The sequence below is a fragment of the Gobio gobio genome (assembly GCF_949357685.1).
Source record: "Gobio gobio genome assembly, chromosome: 20".
NCBI lineage: Eukaryota > Metazoa > Chordata > Actinopteri > Cypriniformes > Gobionidae > Gobio > Gobio gobio.
The window spans coordinates 12,677,787-12,696,873 of record NC_137113.1 but is presented as its reverse complement, the minus strand read 5'-3'; the positions used below and the strand labels follow the sequence as shown (position 1 = coordinate 12,696,873).

The following is a 19,087-nucleotide window of genomic DNA, read 5'->3' as shown; positions in this document are numbered from 1 at the left end:
AGAGAAAGAGAGAGAGAGAGAGAGAGAGAGAGAGAGTGCTGGTGTCATGTGCCAGGCCTGGCAGAGAAATTACAGGGTGAGATCTTCAGGGCTGAGGGTGACAATAATATTCCTAATGCACGAATCTGTAACGCACACAGTTTCTTAAATCAATCCCATCTGCTCCTCCCCCAGAACTCACTCTTTTCTCATTCGAGGAGGGCTTCCCCTCAGTCATTGAGGAAATCTGATCTGCGCTGTCTCAGTTGGAGCGCTCACATCAATATAACTCCTTCATCGGACACAAGCTGCCGTCAGCACCTTTTTTTCCAGGCTGAGGCACATGGAATCACTCTTCATTGTTTGGGACAATTGTATCTAAGAGTTTGGCTGAAGGAATATGCTGAAAAACAGACCTCGTGCTCAGTCTGGGCCAGTCGGAGACACTGAATAATTGATTTGGGCGTACTCATTTTCTTATATCTATTTCTCTATTATTTACACTTTTTTTGAGGGGGTGGGAGGTACAACTGGTACAACCTGTAACTCCTATATGAGCACCAAGGTTCACAAAGCCACGGCTCCAGTGTTTAACTAACATGTGCTAATGAGCATTTTTAAGGATCTCACCTGAGGGTCTGGCCTCAATGACATAGCGTGTGATGGGTGCTCGCCCAGGATCCCCATTGGCCCAGTGGATGGTGAGGGCAGCGCCATATCGAGAGATGAAGGGCTCACCGGGAGGGCCCGGGGCTCCTGATCACAAAGAAGAAACGAGGTTACATGAGCTCAGCTGAAACAGCTTAGCTTAGTACAGAGGCTCTAGCATACAGACAGACCTTCTCCAGGTCCTGTGGTGATGTTAGCCTCCACCTCCGGACCATAGGTAAAAGTTTTGGCGCGAATGCGGAAGTTGTATGTGACGCCATCCGCCAGGTCTTTGATTTTCAGCCACAGGGGGGCGTTGCCCTTCACGTCCACCGTCACGATCTTACTGACGCCTGGGGGGGAGGGGGAGTGAAGACAGTCGACACAGGCCACTGAGGACTCTAGACAAACACACTGCTTTTAGTTCAGGCAACAGGAGCTCAACACACACTCCCACATGGGTGTAGATCTCATTTCAACCATACTGTAGGCATCTGAATATTGATAGCAGGGTCCAAAATTAACACTCATCAAATGCCAAATGCAAGCCAAATGACTTTGGCCAGGTAATAATAATTTAATAATAATAATAATAACTTGTTTGTAGTGTTTAAGAATGATCATTTGACAAGTGAAGCACATGATCCATTAAGACACTTTCCCAAGTGTATATTTTATCATCAGAAGTTTATCTTGAACTACTTAAGTTTCCTCCAGAAATCCATAAGACAATACCAAGCCACTAAAAGGCACCAAATATGAAGAACAAAATCAGAAAATGGTTCTTGTAAGCAGTGTTTTAATGAACTAAAATGAAAGCTATTAAAATTATTTTTGTTAATTGAAATAAAGAAAACAAATATGAGATGAAAAAGTTATTTAAAAAGCTTAAATGATAATTAGAAAGGCTGCCTGGGCAACTAACTGAAATAAAATAGATTGAACTACTAAAATTATAAAAACTAAAATTTAAATAATAATTAATTGAAGCTTTTTAAAATTAAAACTAATAAAAATTACAAAGGCACATAACAAAATGACCAAAACTTAAACTAAATGAAAATAAAATGAAAACTGGAAACTGAAAAAATGTATTTCAAAATATTAATAAACACTATAATAGTATATAATATAAAAATAACAAGCGATGCTGCAAAAATATCTGTGCTGTTTGTCATAAACAAGCAAAAAAAAAATCAAGCTAAATTAATTTAGCAAGATACATTTTTTAAAAATATAGATTTTTTTTAAATAAAAATTATGCAAAATATGATTTCATGGGAAGTTAAGAATGGCTAGTAACTTTTTAATCAACCCACCATTAGCAGGTGTGGCAAATATTAATTTTGGACCCTGACTGATTGTAATATTGACAATTTGACATTAGAACAATTCTGGAAGGAATTGTTCCAGGGCCCAACACCCCTGCGCATGCTCACACACAGACAAGCACGCACGCACGCACGCACACAATGATTTATATAAGTCTATATCAATATAGCTTTAAATGCTAGTAAGGGGTTAGAAAAAGGAACTTTTAAGCTAAAGGCTTAAGAAACAAGAAAGTCACTGACCATCAACAGGCATGCAGGGCTCGTAGATGAGTCTGTAACCCTCGATGATGCCATTAGGGAAGACAGGCTCGCCCCACGACACGTTGACAGAAGTGGTGGTGAGCTCACTGAAATGGATGAAACTGGGAGCGCTGGGAGCTGAAAGAGAAAACATCTGCTAATCAGGAGAGACACGACAGACAGTCTCAATGGCTTAAACACGGCTGCATGTCTCCTTTTCCTGGGACTGAGACTTTAATCTCTTCTTGGAACAAAAAACAGCTAGGACAAATTACCTGTCATTCATCTCTATCTTTTGGGATGAGACATAATATAGAGACACATCTTTTTAGACGAAAAAAAAAAGAAGACAGACACAGATAGTGAGAAGATAGACTCTTGCTGATTTATTGTACTTCCTTTACTATGTACTTAAGCTTGAGGCAAAATCGTTTAATGCCAGTCAAAGTGTTTTCTGGATGAGCAATTAATGATATAAACAAGTAATATTGATATTAACTGTCAAGCTATTATATGTAGTTATATTTATTATATATAGTCGCAACTACAAAGAAACCAATGCTCTCAAAAATGTATAATACTTTAACACAAACAATCTTAACTCCATACTAAAAAATATCTATCTATATATATATATATATATATATATATATATTTTACAAAATTTCAATTATTTAGGGGACCTATTATGCCCATTTTTACAGTCTCTGATGTCCCCAGAATGTGTTTGTGAACTTTCAGCTCAAAACACCCCACAGATTAGTGTTAATTTTGTCACCTATTTTTAATTTAGTCTTAGTCTTAGTCTTGTGCCAAATGTCCTTGTTAGTTTTAGTCATATTTAGTCATTCACAAATCTTTTTTTATTAGTCAAGTTTTAGTCGACTAAAAGTCTCATCATTTTAGTCTAGTTTTAGTCAAAAGACAACTCAAGGTATCTTAGTCAAGTTTTAGTCGACCAAAAGTCTAGTCATTTTAGTCTAGCTTTAGTCAAAGGAAAACTCAATATATTGTGTGGCAAAATAAGTTACATAAAGTACATATAACCTGCATAATGTTTGTGCCACAACACCATAGCTAACTGGTTGGTTTACAGCGTAGATGCCTAAAATCAGCATTAGCTTATGAGACGATGGGCACAAATATTGATTTCGATCTTGATTCAGTATGAATTCATATGTATATAGCTACTGTACATATAAGGAAAAATACGTTTTTTAACACTTTTTTGGGGTTATATTATATTTGCTTGCATTCTTTACTATTCACTATTATTAACATTTCAAAATTTCACAAATAAGTCAGCAGTTATGATCTGCAATACTTTGAGCAACTAGACTACATGTGTATTAATTAAAGAGCCATACAGGCACCATTAATGGCATTACAAGTTAAATGTTTTATTTTTCCAGCCACAAAATGGCTCTAATTTGCCTTTTTGCAGTGGAATTCTCTATTTTAACCTTAATTAATACACTAATTGTGATATAAATAATACAAATATTAGAAGAAAAATATTTTAAGTGTTCATTAATGGACCATAAGTATTGCACAAATAGTATTTAGTACCAAAAGATCTCCTCAAAATATTCAATAAATATTATTGAATTAAAATATAGGCTATTTATTTTTAAAATAGTTAAGGTGTATGGTCACATTTGACCACCAATGAGTATAAGTGTGACTTAATTAGTAAGGAATACCTGAGGGCTAAATACAAGAAAAACATTAATATTAATGTTAACAATGTTGCATCTCTACCACTCTCCATAATAAAATGATACTGTAAATGTGGCTGACGCACACTATGCTGTACGGGTTTGACAAAAATTGCTGCAAACACCTGTAAAGTGAAGCTGTTGTGTAACTTGCGCGGCTTAAGCCATTAATATACGGACACAGCGCTAGAAGTATTGAGCGCTCCGGGAACCACGTGACCACACGCGCGCGGCCGCGAGATGACAGGCGGAGTCTGAGAGAGACCTGTACTCCAGCAACAGCGGGAACTCTTTCTGAATATTTTGAACAGCTGAATATTCATCTCATGATGAAAAAGTAGAGACAATTGTAGACGAAAATGAAGAGAGATTTTATCTTAGTTTTTATTTTATGCAAAACATTTTAGTCTCGTCCTTTTTCGTCAACAATAATGCATGTTAATTTAGTCTTAGTCAGCGTTTTTGGACATTAGTGCAGTCTCGTCATCGTCTCGTCTTCGTCATGGAAAAAAAGGTCGTTGACGAACATATTTAGTCTCGTCTCGTCTGACGAAATTAACACTACCACAGATAATTTATTTTACCATGTTGTGAATGCCCAGTTTTGAGTGGAAGCATCCGTCCATGTATCTTTAAATGCAAATGAGCTGCTGTTCCCTGCCCCCTATCCGGAATAGTGCTGTGCCTTTCCAGCTCATGCCTCGGATACTCTGCCAAACACTAACAAAACATCTCTTTGGTTTTGTTTATCATCTCTATTGTGGTCACGCTAACAATAGACATCGCAGCTCTTCAACATTACGTATGTTTATTATTTGCATGCGTTTTAAAGCCAGACTGTCAGACGGGGCGTGAGTATTAAACTAAGTTTTCTTTCGTGTCTTATTGCGCTTAAACAAGGTTATGTCAAAAACACAAAGTTCAAATACCCACCGTCCCTCATGTATGTGAACGAAATCCCACGTGTATTTTAGATCTGTGTATTAAAGTGACAGCAGCGTAATATACAATAACTAAGGGCACTATTTTAACGATCCGAGCGCATGGTCTGAAAGCGCATGGCTCAGGCGCACTTAGCGCGTGTCCAAATCAACTTTTGCTAGTTTAACAAAGGAAAAAACGGTCGATGATCCAAAAGGGTTGTACCAAGTCTCTTAATGAGTCATGGGTGTGTTTTGGGCATAACGTGCAATAAACCAATCAGAGTCTCATCTCCCATTCCCTTTAAAAGCCAGTTGCACATGCACCATAGCGGATTCGCTATTTACATGGTGGAATTTGTGAGCAGAAAGACTGAACACTTCTCCAGGGAGGAATCCTTTTGTTTTTAATATTTAAAAATGTTTGTGTGCTGCTGCGCATCCCTATGTGTGTAATAAGCAGAGTGTACACGCGTTGTGCATCCGCCTATAACACTACGCTATTGACTTTAGACCAGGTTTTTGTTGGTCAAAGGCGCTGAAAGTTGTTTTCAGTTGCCTCAAAATTGCATCGCGTCAACAATGCATCTGAACACACCTCATTTTTAGACCAGCACGCCCATGGGCGAACAGAGATGCTATTTAAACAACGTGGCGCTGGACGTGAAAATGATAACTGCGTCGGGCTGAAACTAGCAAAAAACACTTGCATTGCGTCGGGTGTATGATAGGGCCCTAAGTATTAACAAGATAGATGACACTCTGATGATTGAAAAATTATTTGCCTGACTGATTCAAACCAATGACTTGTGAGTCTCTTTGACTGATCATGAACCAGTTCATAAGAATCATTCCCTTGAGAATCAGACTATACTAGTGGTGAAGTTTATAGTACTTGTCACATCATCTTTTCTTCATCAAAAAGCAATGAATAAACCCAGTGTAAGTTCCGCCCTTCATTTTTGAGATATACAGAATGGAAATATGCCATTTGCTTCAAAAATCATTCTTATATGCCTTATTATAAACTACTTGGACAGTGAAAACAAAAGCCCACATATAACAAAATAGCCTGGAATCTACTCATTTTGCCAACTTTACAATATCAGATGACAAAAACGGTCACTTCTTTGACAATCAAATGAAAAGCACATTTCTTTTACACTCCAGGGGAAGCATCTCTTTTAGAAAGAGAGAACAATCTAGAGACTGTGTCCCACTGGCGCTCTGAGCTGTGAGCCAACTCACAGGCATGCTGCATGAAAACCACAAGGGCTGAAGAAGGCAGAAATAACTCATCAGACCGAACTTTATACACACAAACAAATGCATATAGCAGAATTACTGATTAGAAGCAAATGATAGCTTGTTGAGTTTTTGATATTTCTTGGCCAGTTGTCAGCAGCGGTTCGCATTCCAGAAGGTCTTAGACACATAAATAATGAATGTATTTGAAATAGTTTCCATCATTCCAAACTCCTAATTGATTGTACATGTATTTACTGTAAAACAAGTGGCAAAAGTATGATAACTCACTTCAGCTTTAAAGTCTAAAAAAGGAGGGCTATCTAGTGTCAGATACCATAGTGGCCTTCCAGTACTTGGTACATTATGTGCTTAGCAAATAACCCAGAACAAGTGTTTTTGTTGAGAGACCCATGAAGGTCCTGGAAGAGACAGGTAAGGACAGAACTTTTCCTCACCAGCTTGTTGGGTTCTTCCTCTGGTCGGTGGAGTGCGTGGCCCATCACCAGCAGCATTGAAAGCAGCAATGCTGATCATGTAGGTGGTGTAGCCCGTTAGATTTTTGAGCTTCACCCCTCCCTCTGGCAGGAAAAGTGTCCGCAGTTTCTCAGTCTCGTTTTTCCGCTGATATTCCCAAAAGAAAATCTGCAATAAGAAAACAATAGGTCACACTCGTGTTTTTGTTCTGTATGTCTATTTTAGGTGTTTTTCAACTTCGAGCACTTTTGTGTCACAAGACATTTTTTTCCTTTTTGTTATGTGAAGGTCACATTACAACTCTCTTTAAAGCATTTCCCCTGCCTCATTGAATATTGTAACTTTTTTAACCTCTGGTGCTCTTTGGTCATTTTTGACTGAATTTCTATTTATTTTCTTAAAATTTTTTATTCTTCAACTGAATGGTACTTGGTAGGTTTTGGGTTTTGGTACTTGCAATGTGAACACACAAAAAAATCATGGACATGATTCGAAAAAGTTAAATGGTCCTGAAAAAAATAGTCACACTTGTACTCCTCGTGGTCAAAAATGACCGTATTGGAAATTAATGGGAGACTAATTTCATTTAGTGGAAACTTTGGGTACTGCGCCCAAACAAAATCTTACTGAATGCTAATTTTTTGAGATATCGAGCTCAAATTTGGAACACAACTTGTTTAGATATATTGATTTGAATTTTTTTTAAACATTACTTAGAAAACATTATCAAACAAAAATATAGTACTTTCATTTAATTTAAATAAAAATTTTCAGTAATTTTTGTCCGACACACGAAGAGCACCAGAGGGTTAAAATGGCCTTTATGTATATATTTTAGTGTGTTGCCCAAATCTCAAGCCCAGACAATTTTAAAATATGAAAATCCATCATGAAAAATAAAAATTATTATGTTTAAAAATATAATTATCTAAGCGAAGTGGAAAATAATCAAACAATTTCAATATTCAATTAAAACTGCCAAAATCAAGCTGAATCTTTCTAATTTACAATTTTGTAATTAATCAAAACGTAGCTTTCCAACAGGAGTTATAAAAAGTCTATGTTAGTAAGAAAAACCCATGAGTTAGGGAAGGTCAACAGCTTAACATCATCCAGAAAACACACATGGGAGTCACACTAAAAGCATTTTCCACTTAGTCATCAGAGTCTGACCTTATAACCCTGAATGTCTCCATTCTGAGTCTCCAGCGGAGGCGGGTCCCACGTCACATCAAATTGTGTGGCAGTAGCTGATTGGATGACCACATTTTGAGGCGGGGCAGTGGGAACTGTGAGAGAACATTGATGCGATGTGAAGTTTTGCTACTTCTCATTTGTCAGCAAAGAAAGTGCATCATAACGGTAATAATAAAGGTTTTACCTGCTTCACCAACAAAGACTTCCTGTGGTGAGCTAGTTGGCCCCTCACCAACAGCATTGTACACACTCATTCTGATTTCATATCGCTTGTGTTTCATAAGATCTACAAAAGTGCACAAAACACAAATAACACTTTCTTCATACAGGGTTGGCACTTCACTTCAGAAAAAGACAAACAATGCGATTTGCTTTATATTAGACCATCTTTGTTTCATTAACTTTGACTCTGAAAACTGCTGGCTCCCATTCCAAGTGATGAGTCAGTCTGCTTATCTGAACTCAATTTAGAGAGAAACCAGACCCAGCTCTTAACTTCATTACCACTCTAGATGCGAGGTGAGAACAGGCCTGCTGATAGCAGCTAGCCTAAACATCCAGACTGCATATTCTCAACTCTTAAGCAAGGCTCGACTTGTTCTGCATTAGACACAATCATACATCAGTTTTATGGAGGAAAAAAATAGCAGATGGCAAGAACAAACAGGAAACGACTTACTGTCCAGCTCGTACTGAGTGAGGGACGGCTCGCTGAGATTCCGCAAGCTATATGGAGCTGCAGGAGAGAAAGTGGAGGACATAAATATTTTTAAATACCTTATAATGAATATGAAATTATGCTTGGTTTATTACTCAGCAATAATAATACTCTTAATTATTATTCTTAATTATCAATTACTTAACGGATTAATTGATCATATTTATTTTTACATTTTTTAATTATTGAATTTTTCAAATTCATTTATTTATAGTTTTGGGCTGTGAATCAAACCATTAGTTAATATAAAAGATAAATAATCAATGAATATAAAAGATAAATTATCTTGGTTAGGTGCAACAACAACATCAACAAAAGGCCAAAGCGCTACAACAAAAGGGTTTCAACATTGGTAATTATGCTGTACTTTATTTTTGGGTTATGTCTCGCCATATCTCGCTAGTAAGAGAATCGCCACTACTAGTGGAGATATTATATGATTTATGCTTACAGGTGAGTTCTGCCCAGCTGTTTGAAGCGCCACTGATGGTATGAACGCTGAAACTTCTGAGCCGGTCATAAAGCAGCTCCCGATATCGGATTCGGAAGCCCAGCAGGATCCCGTTAATCTTCTCCTCAGGAGGGGGCTGAGGACGACAGGACAGGCTGAGCGAATGTCACCACACATAATCAACAGTGTCATTAAAGGTGAGGTGTGGAATTTCTGTGCCACTAGTGTCACCACACAGAATTGCAATTCAGGATGCAAAACGGCTGAAAATATATCCCTCCCCACCCAGGTTTCACTCTCGCTCTAGCCGTAATCATGTGTGGCGTGATGCTCCGCTCAATATACCGCTCTATGCATGTGCGCTCCGCTCAGTTTCTCACGGCCCATTCAAACACTCTGCTAAAATAACCTTGCCGACACGAAAGTCTATGTAGTAGTACACTTGTTTCTGTTTGCAATAGCCCTACTGTGCTGTTACATGGTGGGAAACACTGGTAAAATTACGCTATGCCCTTTCGTTCACTGATCTTGCTTGTATTTATCATTAAAATGATTATTTCCTAAAAAAAAAATCTAATATTAATACGTTTATAAAAAAAAAGCTAATTTAAAATAATGGTAACACTTTATAATAACTGCATGCTATGAATCATTAAGCATTAGCAAACAGTTAATTTATAATTTATAAAGCCTTAATAGACATTAATAAGCATTATAACAATAATTCTTGATTTATAAGCATATCTTTAATAGTGTTTAAAAATTGTTATATTAATATTAATTTATCATTTCTAAATAAGCATTACATTATTTACAAACCAGTTATTTAGGAGTCGTCAGTGGTTCATAAGATCATTTAGAAAGTGTAAGTAAATGATTAATAAACTATTTAAAGGTATGTTTATACAGCTTATTATACTTAGACAAACTAGTTACTCAGTGTGTTAATACATGCTTTATTAAACTGTATTCCTACTGTAGTTGTGACACTGTGACATATTTTATATTATTATTGTTTTATAAAAAAAATGTATTTGTTGTTTGGCACTCCTGTAATCCAGTGTTGGCACTGGTCAATTTTAATTCAGCAATATTTACACTTATATTTATCAGATTGCAGTTATTTTAGTTTAATTTTATTGCACAGTTATGTTTTCTGGAGGTGTACAGGATTTTTTTTTTTTTTATGACATTGAAGAGGTTTATTTTGCATTTTATATCAAGTTACCAGTTGTACAGTTTAATTTTTTGCATCTTGATATAAATATTTCTATGTTCTGTATCACTCTATGTTGTGTTTGTTTCCTTTCTTTGTTTAGAAGATAACTGAGCCTTTAAAATCTCTTTTGTAAAAGCTTTACGAGGCATACATAGTCCTCACAAAATAATAAATTGATCATTAATAAAATATGAAAATACAATTACTAAACACATTATAGATATGCTTATAAATCAATAATTAATCATGTATAGCTGTATTTATAAACTGCTTATTAATATGTATTAATGCTTTATAAATGATGAATTAACTATTTACTAATACTCATAGGCGGAGGGTGAGCCAACTCTAGGTTAAGGCTAGATGCGATATTCCTCCTCAAAAACACATTTAAATAGAACGTCATGAAATAGTTAACGTTGCGTGTCGCCTATCAACAACCTACAAATCCCAGCATAAATGCTCTTGCTATTAAAGTGGTTATGTTCACAGTTAAAACCCCTATAATTTGAATTGGCAAGCATATCCGTGATTTGGCATGGCAGCCAGTTTGAATAACAAATAGCCTAACCATTACCTAATGCAGCAGAACATATGTGTTTTCTTCAAATTCAGATTTTCGCCTAGAAAGCGTGCATTAAAGCACCCCCTTTTATAATCACTAAGCTGTCACTCATCTTAATTCATTGCAGTCTCATAAAGTTCTGCTAATTGATTAAGCTGACTGTACAATGAATATCTTATTTAGCCTACTTGTCTACACCTTTGTGTACCAAGTTAAATTCTAACGAGAGAATTTGAGTGTGCAGATCTCAGCACTGGACAAAACTCTGGCGTTTTGAGTTGTGAGAGGATTCTAACTTAAAAACACGTCTGATTGGCCAATGCATTCAAGAAATCATCAGATGGACCACTTTTCATTTCATTTTCACTTTATTACTAGATTTAGTATAAATGTGCAAGTCAACGTTAATTTTTCACCCGCGGCCCAGCCTTACACACATTCTGCCTATGCTAATGCTCAACTAATAATTCATAGCATGCAGTTATTATGAAGTGCTACCAAAATGGGTAATAAATAATTTTTTTAAAAGCATTTTTGGTTTTGGCTTTTTTGGCCAAGTGCATCCAGTATTCTGGGATTCGGCCTAGCATTTTCAGTTTGGTGCATCCCTTATTTAAATTTCTCCTTCTGCTATTGGTCAGAAAAAAGATTTAAGCCTTTAAGCCTTTGTCATTTGATTTGTGTTTGCGGTTGAAGCTTCTCTGAAGCTACATGTAATTGGAGGTTGTGTAAACACATGTATGTTGCTAATATCCGGAGGGAAGACATATTTGCACTGTCAGATCTAACTTCTGCAAACTTTAAGCTCAAGTTTAGCGAGTCAAATCGGAGAAATCCCCCCTAATAAAGCGTGAATGAACTGGTTCTGGTGGAGGAACCGTTTACCTCACTTACCTTTTTCCACCTGAATGGATAAAAACGTGAACCAGAGGCCTGCGGCTTTTAAAACCAGCCCTCTTTGAAACGGTAATTCAGGGGTGACATTGAGAATATGTGTTTAAGCTACATACTATGCCTTCCTGCTCTGTTATTACAAACCGTTGATGGAAATCACGGCTGGTGTCGGCTGTATAAGCAGCATAGCGGAAAATCCCGCCTTCTTACCTGCCAGCAAATCAGCACTGAGGTTGTGGTGTGTGGCGTGACAGTCAGAATTGTGGGAGATTCGTCTGGAGCTGGAGAGAGCAAGAGATACAACTAAATAGAGAGGAATAGAAAGATAACTGTGTATTTGGCATCATTGTGAATGTTTTGCCGCATCAGCTACAATGTCTTTACGCTACATAAACACTGCATTGCTACACATGCCAAGCCTGTCTTACAGCCTGATTTGTTGCGTTTGGTTTTAAACAGGCATTTTGCAGGGCCCGTCTCACTTCACTAGAGTTGCTTGGGTATCATTTAGTCTCGTAGCAACCAGAGATACTGTATGACCTCACTTATTCTACTGCCTCCAGCAATGACATCATTGCTGGAACACAATAGCATCACCTGGGTTCACAATAAAACCTTGGCTGCTATAACGGCTGTAAAACAGTCATACAGACAGAACAGCATCTGTGTGCAGCATAATGGTCAATTCATCAGATGCACATCACATACAGAATGACTCGGCTGTATATATTCAGAGACAAGGGGAAGGCGGAGCCATGTAGAGAAGAATATGGTGTTTAATGGCTCCGTTCTAAAACCTAGTGAGCTGCAACACTGTCTACATAGGGATACCGTTCAAAACGGTAAGTACGCTTTTTTAAAATGTTTTTGAAAGAAGTCTCTTGTGTGCACCAAGGCTGGATTTATTTAATCAGGAATACAGTGAGAACAGTAATACTGTGAAAAACGTGTTTTCTATTTGAAGATGTAATGCATTTCAGCCATTACACCAGTCTCCAGTGTCACATGATCCTTCAGAAATCATTCTAAGATGTTGAAAACAGTTGTGCTGTGTGTGGAAACTGATACTTTTTTCAGGATTCTTTGGTTAACAGAAAGTTCAAAAGATCAGCATTTATTTGAAATAGAAACTATTTGTAACAATGTATAAAAGTGTTCACTGTTATTTCTGACCAAATTAATGCATCCTTGCTGAATAAAATAATTAATTTCTTTCAAAAAGCAAAAATAAATGAATATATAAATAAAATATACACCTAACATAGCACACCTAAATATTGGATGAAATAGCCAATTGAAATTATAGTGACCTATTTTTATCTAGATTTTGAAAACGGTGTGTTTTTTTCACCTCACAAACAGGTATTTTTGGTTTTTGGTAATTTATGGCCTCAAATTGAATAAAACGCTAATTTAACACCACTCTTTTCCAGTATGAGAACCAAGTGACACTGCTAAGTGTTTGCTTGTAAACAGTAATTTCATATGTTTAGTTTTGAAGTCATTTGAAGCGTCTCCTGATGATTTGTTTTAATGAATCGCCAATTTTCTACTCCTTACACTGTTTAGAGAACATTATGAGATGCTGACTTTGATTTTGGCCAATACAACCAAGTAACCTACTGTACGCCGATTCTCCCAGCCTGCTCAGGTTGTTCAGGTTTGCTGGTTTTAGAAGGGTTTGGAGCACTTGTCATCTGGATAGGCTGAGAGAACAGCTGCCTGACCAACTTAAGACCAGCTTGGGCATATTGGAAACCAGCTAAGAACATTTGAAACTCTTATGATGCCTATGTGTGTGTCAACAATAAAACATTGATAAAGAGTACAATAGAAGTGGAAAGGGTTAAATGATCTAACCATCCTGAAGTGTTGTGATGGCTTCACTCTCTTCACTGTAGTCACTGTCTCCAATATCATTAGTGGCCTTCACTCTGAACTGATAGGAGGTGAAGGGCTTGAGTCTGGAATAAAAATAACACCCGCGAGTCAAAACACAGGATGCTTCTCAGAATATGCTTTGCATAAAGCCAGTAAAAAGTTACGATGACTAACAAGTACTGTGACTTTATGCATGACTTTTAAATCAAATCACACAAAACTTATTTTGTACCTGTCTACGATGTAGGAGCTGGACTCATGGCTTACAGACGCAGAATGAACCGTCCAGTTCTTCTGGGGAAGCTCTCTGACCTGAACCGTGTAATACCGGACTGGCGATAAACCGTCGCTGCCTGGTTCCCATGACAACAGCACGCTACGTGCCTGTACATTTTCCTGAGGGACTGCGGGGCGGCTGGTGGGCTGGGGCCGAGCTGGGGGTCAAAGGACAAGCATAAGTAGGCTTAAAACTTAACCAAACAAAGCCAATAATCACACTCACTCCTATCATACAGATAAGTGTTCTAAAGTCCAAAACATTTACTTTTTTGTGAATTGGTTTGTTTAATGTGAATCGTTTATATGAATGGTTCTTGTAAATGAACCAGTTCAAATAAATGATTCACCGATTTAAAACATTTAGTAAAACCTAATTTAATTTTAATTTAACTTTAACTGAGATCTTCATTGTTATTGTGCTCTGAAAGCGGAATTAAAACTGTAAAATTATATAGTCTGATGCTTGAAAATGGAACAAATGTATAGATTGTATCCTATATCCTCAAAATTGTATCCAAATTTTTGTTGATAAAGAAAATCTTTAGAAAGCCTTGTCCACTCAACCTGAGGTTAGCAATTTAGTTTAACATATTGAAGCCACTTTTTTGTTTAGTCATCTTAATAAAGCTAACTACTTTTTCAAATAGTAACTTGACTGTATAACTACTTCAAAACTTGACTGTATAACTACTAAAAATAAAAGTAAATTTGTATCATGGGAAGCTAGCTTTAGGGGGTATTCACACTTGTAGTTTGGTTCACTTGGTCCTGATCTGCTTAGTGTTCAGATTGGCCTTTTGAACACCGAACCTAAATATACTGAACCTTAAGGCATAGGGATACGTTCACAATGTGATTGGTCGGCTTTTATGACGTATATTTCAAGACAGAACTTACCGATCATCCAAAACAATGCTGTGTGCTGGGATAAATGCGTTTGCTGTACGTGTGTAGCCTACATATGACGGTATTTTGACCAGCTGAGAATTCGTGAAGAGCTTATAAAATGTGTAAAAGAGTAAAAGATCTGCTGCGAGAAGATGCGGTTCTGATGCCTGTACCAAAATGTGATGGGTAACGTCGCGACTATGATGAGAAAAAACAGGTAGCCTATGCCCTTGATCATTATGTCCTTTTTAGGGTCGCATCTTTGTTCGTTTATATGTCTTTGGTCCATGTAGCGTGTTAATTTTTCATTCGAGTTCATTTGGAAGCGGACCAAGACCCATCTTTTGCTTGTTTGGTGCACACCAGGGTTCGGATGGTGCGTTTTAATCTAACCAAACCTTCTAAGAGTGAACACACCCTTCCAGTAGCATCCCCAACACTGTTTTTTTTATGTCTATACTCATAGAAACTCATACAATATTATCTCTGTTTCACTGCACACTTATAATCCTGCTGGGCACTGTGAACATTTTAAAAAATACATTAGATAATGCAAAATGTATGACTCTCATATTTCATTATATAAGCACACTTTATGAGTCAAAACCTCTGAAACCTCTGATCTCTACACATAAATAATCCAAGGTCTGATTTTTATGTTCTGTAAGAGGAATGTGTGCAGCAAAACTTCCGCCAGACGTCTCAAACCACACCAAAGCAGGTCTGGCTAGAGGGGGTTTCATTTGTTTTGGACTCAACCTCAGTGGACTGAAGACGTTTCCGTTCAGAGACATGAACACACAAACATACACTCTAGATATATGACGGATTACATGACCCTTTCTCAAGAGCGGGGAAGCACAGATGCCACTTATGAATTACAGAATGTGTACCTAGTTTTTATTTATGAATATCTAAATGAAACACCTTTGATAATTCATTTTCTTGCTTAATGTCAACAGACACATTGATGTGTCTTTCAGTTTGAATTTCTCTTGCTCCATTGATGATACGTGATAACGTGCTAACCTCTTTTCTCCGTGGTGACCACCAAAGCCTCCGCTGCCTCTCCCCATCCCTTGCGTGTCTGCGCTCTGATACGGAACACGTACACCGATTCCGGCCTCAATCCGGTGACGGTATACTGCCGTGCGCTGGAGTTTAAGACGTCAAACGTGGCTGTGTTGCTATTGGTGGAGTTCAGGCGGTATGTGATCTGATAGGCTGGAGAGGGAACAGATGACATCACATAGATCAGAACAGGACAAACTGCTTTTCCTCGCGTGCAAATGAGAGAATGCAACACATTTGGCTTGCTTCATGATTAGAGGAAACGCAAACCAACGAACAAAGGCAAAACCAATGTGATTTCGTTTACAATGAGGCCGTTCAAGAGTGAAAGCAATTACACTTTATTTTAAAAAAGAAATTATAACTTTTTGTTTTAGCAAGGATGCATTAAATTGATAAAAACATTGGCAGCAAAGACATTTATAAAGAATTCTGTTTAAAATAAATGCTGTTCTGGAGGATTATGTGACATTCAAGTCATGGAGTAATGGCTGAAATAAATGAAATCTTAAAATATATTAAAATAGAAATCTGTAAAAGTGTAATAATATTTCACAATATTACCATTCTTACTGTATTTCTGATTAAATAAATGTTTTGTTGAGCATTATATCTTTACCATCAAAAAATCAGAAAGTAAGTGTAAGTAAGGATAAACAATTCTCTTTATCTGATATTTTGTGTATATTTGCATGTGTAGGATCCGTTAACCATCACTATTTAAAGTACTTAGGGATGTTTAGTCTCATGATGGAAAAACAGAGGTCATTAAGAAGACAAACATGCCTGAAAACAGAAATGCACGCACACAACACACACAACAAACAAGCAAACTAATTCTTGTACCCAGTATGATCCCGTTGGGCTGGGAAGGTGGCTGCCAGATGAGTCTGACCGAGGTGGTCCGGACTTCAGGAAACAGAATGACGACAGGCGGCCCGGGCACTGAAGAAAAAAAACATCATACAGTCTTATCATACAGACACATCTGATTATATAATCTGATTGTTGTTATGTACTGCCATGCCCACCATCATCAAGGGTTCGCTCCAGGATTGAAGGAGAGCTGGGTCGGCCGTCTCCAATGCGGGTGAAGGCTAGCACCTGGATCTCATACAGAACATACTTCCCCAGTCCGGTCAGCTGAACACTATGGGTGGCGTTTCCTTCCACCGTCCAAAACTGAAGAGGAGAGTCTGAATCCTTCTCCTTATACGCCACCTGTAAGGTAAAGATCAAAGGTAAAGTGGATGGGGACCATGGGCAGCAGTGGTCACTATTCACTTTCATTGTATGGAGAGAAAAAAACACTAATGTATTCAAATTTATTCAAGTTGTTGTTTCAATGAAGGGTGTTTTTTTTGTTTTTCAGACCCACAGACCTTGTAGCCCAAGATAAGTCCATTCCGATCCGTTTCGGGAACTTCAAACCAGCGGACCAGAATGCTGCTGGAGGTAGTGGCGAACGCAGAAACATTTGTGGGGCCACAAGAGGGAACTGCATTAAAACAGAGGAAGACAGAAAGATTGGTTAAAGTCAGATGTGGATCAAAGACAGATGTGTTGGTTAAAGTCACCATCAAATCAGACAATTCTTTATGAAGTATTGAAGTATTTATTACAAATAATTTATTTATGCACACCATTTTTTTTTTATTCATGTGCCCTCGTAATCTTTAATCATAATAACTTCCTCTCCTTCTTGCAGTGACATCTCTTCTCTTCTCTTATGATGACCAATGACCAATAGCAAACCACAACCATCCAATCAACTCTCAAAGGACAAAATCAAGTCCCCGTCCTACATTCGAGAAGCGTTTCACTCGTATATACATCAAAATAGGGAAGAAAAGACTAATCGCTACTTCCGGTTCCATTAAGTCCGGGATTAAGTGTGGTGATGGCTGGACACATATCAAAGGCAGTGAGGCATGAAAGACACCAGATTTTGACCATTATTGAGTAACAGAGAATCACTCGGCGGCACAAATCCCCAGACACAGAGTGCATGATTGCGGGAATTTGATTGGCTAAAGAAAAATCAGGGGAGTCATGTGTACAGCCCCATGTGTTACCAATTTCCTCAACACCCACTTATTAATCCAAAACTTGCTTCCCTGAATTCTGGTAACCACGGAGACCGAGCTGAGCAGAAGGAGAGAGGGGGAAAAGAGGTGGTCCAGAGGAAGTCAGGTTTGCTTCCCTTTTCATGGCACAGAAAGAATGGAAAGACTTGCACGTGTGTGCAGATCTGTGCCCATATAAGCCTGTTTTAACAGGAAATCCTGTGCCCACATACTATATATGATGAGCGATTTAAGACATGCATTGATCTCAACATATGTGATCACATATGTGAAAACATTTTCTTATTCCATATTATAAAATGGATAGTTCCGACTCCACAGTTTGGCTGGATGAGTCACGGTTGAAGCTATAAAATAGTCAATATATATCTTCACACTTGTGAATATATCAACTGTATATTATATTAATGTACCAATTAATTCATTATATAATGACCATTTATCATGACATCCACAACGATAAACCAATCTACAGTTATTGTAAAAATATGAGATTTTTCATAGCAATTAATTAATTAATACATGACATATAATTTTTTACTATGCTGTGCTGTCTTATATAAATATATCCTAGTAAGTTTAAAATAAGTGTAGCAAAATTTGCTATCATTAAACTGAATTATTCATAAAATATTGGATTAAATAGACACAAAAAAATGAACACTTTGATTTGGTAAGCTCTCGATTACTGGAACTTCTGAAGCCTGGCATCCCCTTACCGGACTCTCGGGTTCTTCCACGTACGGGTTGACTCCACGGTCCTGCTCCGATGCCATTGATGGCCTGAACTCTGACCTCATACTCTGTCCACTCCTCCAGGTCCTCGATGGTGAACTCTCTCTCCAAGCGGTCTGCGATGACATGCAGTAGGGCTTTGGACTGAGCTCCAGTCCTGCTGTACTGCACACGGTAACCCACCGAATCAGGGTTCCCGTTGTACTCCCATTCAGGAAGAGGCTGATGGACGGTCGAAAAAGAGAGAGTGAGTTTGTGTATCAGTGCCACATATGTATATGTGGATATTATTTACATTCTAGAACATACCACCCATCTGAGCCAGAGGCTGGTCTCGCTGGCTGTCCGCAGAGTTACGTTTGCAGGGGCCATATCAGGAGGAGCCTGAAGGGTCTGGATCTTCCTGGAAGGCTGGCTGGGTGGACTGGTGCCTACTATGTTCACCTGACGCATACGGAACCTGCAAATCCAAATATACACTTACTTTAATGGCATTTTATATATTAACATCCATCTCTGGTGATCCAATCAAATGCAGTGT

The 19,087-nt window shown here is 37.8% G+C and overlaps 1 protein-coding gene across 8 annotated transcripts in view; it reads right to left on the bottom strand.

Moving 5' to 3' along the window:
* The window catches only part of sdk2b (sidekick cell adhesion molecule 2b), a 422,576-nt gene that overhangs the window by 31,299 nt on the left and 372,190 nt on the right, over positions 1-19,087 (bottom strand). For 4 of the 8 annotated variants that reach the window (XM_079801210.1, XM_079801212.1, XM_079801213.1 and 1 more), the window contains exons 24-40: positions 18,856-19,006; positions 18,531-18,768; positions 17,107-17,222; positions 16,756-16,945; positions 16,571-16,669; positions 15,683-15,877; positions 13,719-13,920; positions 13,466-13,569; positions 11,816-11,886; positions 8,928-9,063; positions 8,438-8,494; positions 7,943-8,044; positions 7,735-7,850; positions 6,543-6,729; positions 2,202-2,339; positions 819-1,028; positions 610-735 (exon numbers count right to left, since the gene is read on the bottom strand). In XM_079801210.1, the coding sequence (XP_079657336.1) occupies positions 610-735; positions 819-1,028; positions 2,202-2,339; positions 6,543-6,729; positions 7,735-7,850; positions 7,943-8,044; positions 8,438-8,494; positions 8,928-9,063; positions 11,816-11,886; positions 13,466-13,569; positions 13,719-13,920; positions 15,683-15,877; positions 16,571-16,669; positions 16,756-16,945; positions 17,107-17,222; positions 18,531-18,768; positions 18,856-19,006 (2,438 nt within the window). The remainder of the gene's footprint in view (positions 1-609; positions 736-818; positions 1,029-2,201; positions 2,340-6,542; positions 6,730-7,734; positions 7,851-7,942; positions 8,045-8,437; positions 8,495-8,927; positions 9,064-11,815; positions 11,887-13,465; positions 13,570-13,718; positions 13,921-15,682; positions 15,878-16,570; positions 16,670-16,755; positions 16,946-17,106; positions 17,223-18,530; positions 18,769-18,855; positions 19,007-19,087) is intronic. The other 4 variants (XM_079801214.1, XM_079801217.1, XM_079801211.1 and 1 more) reach the window with 1 other exon arrangement.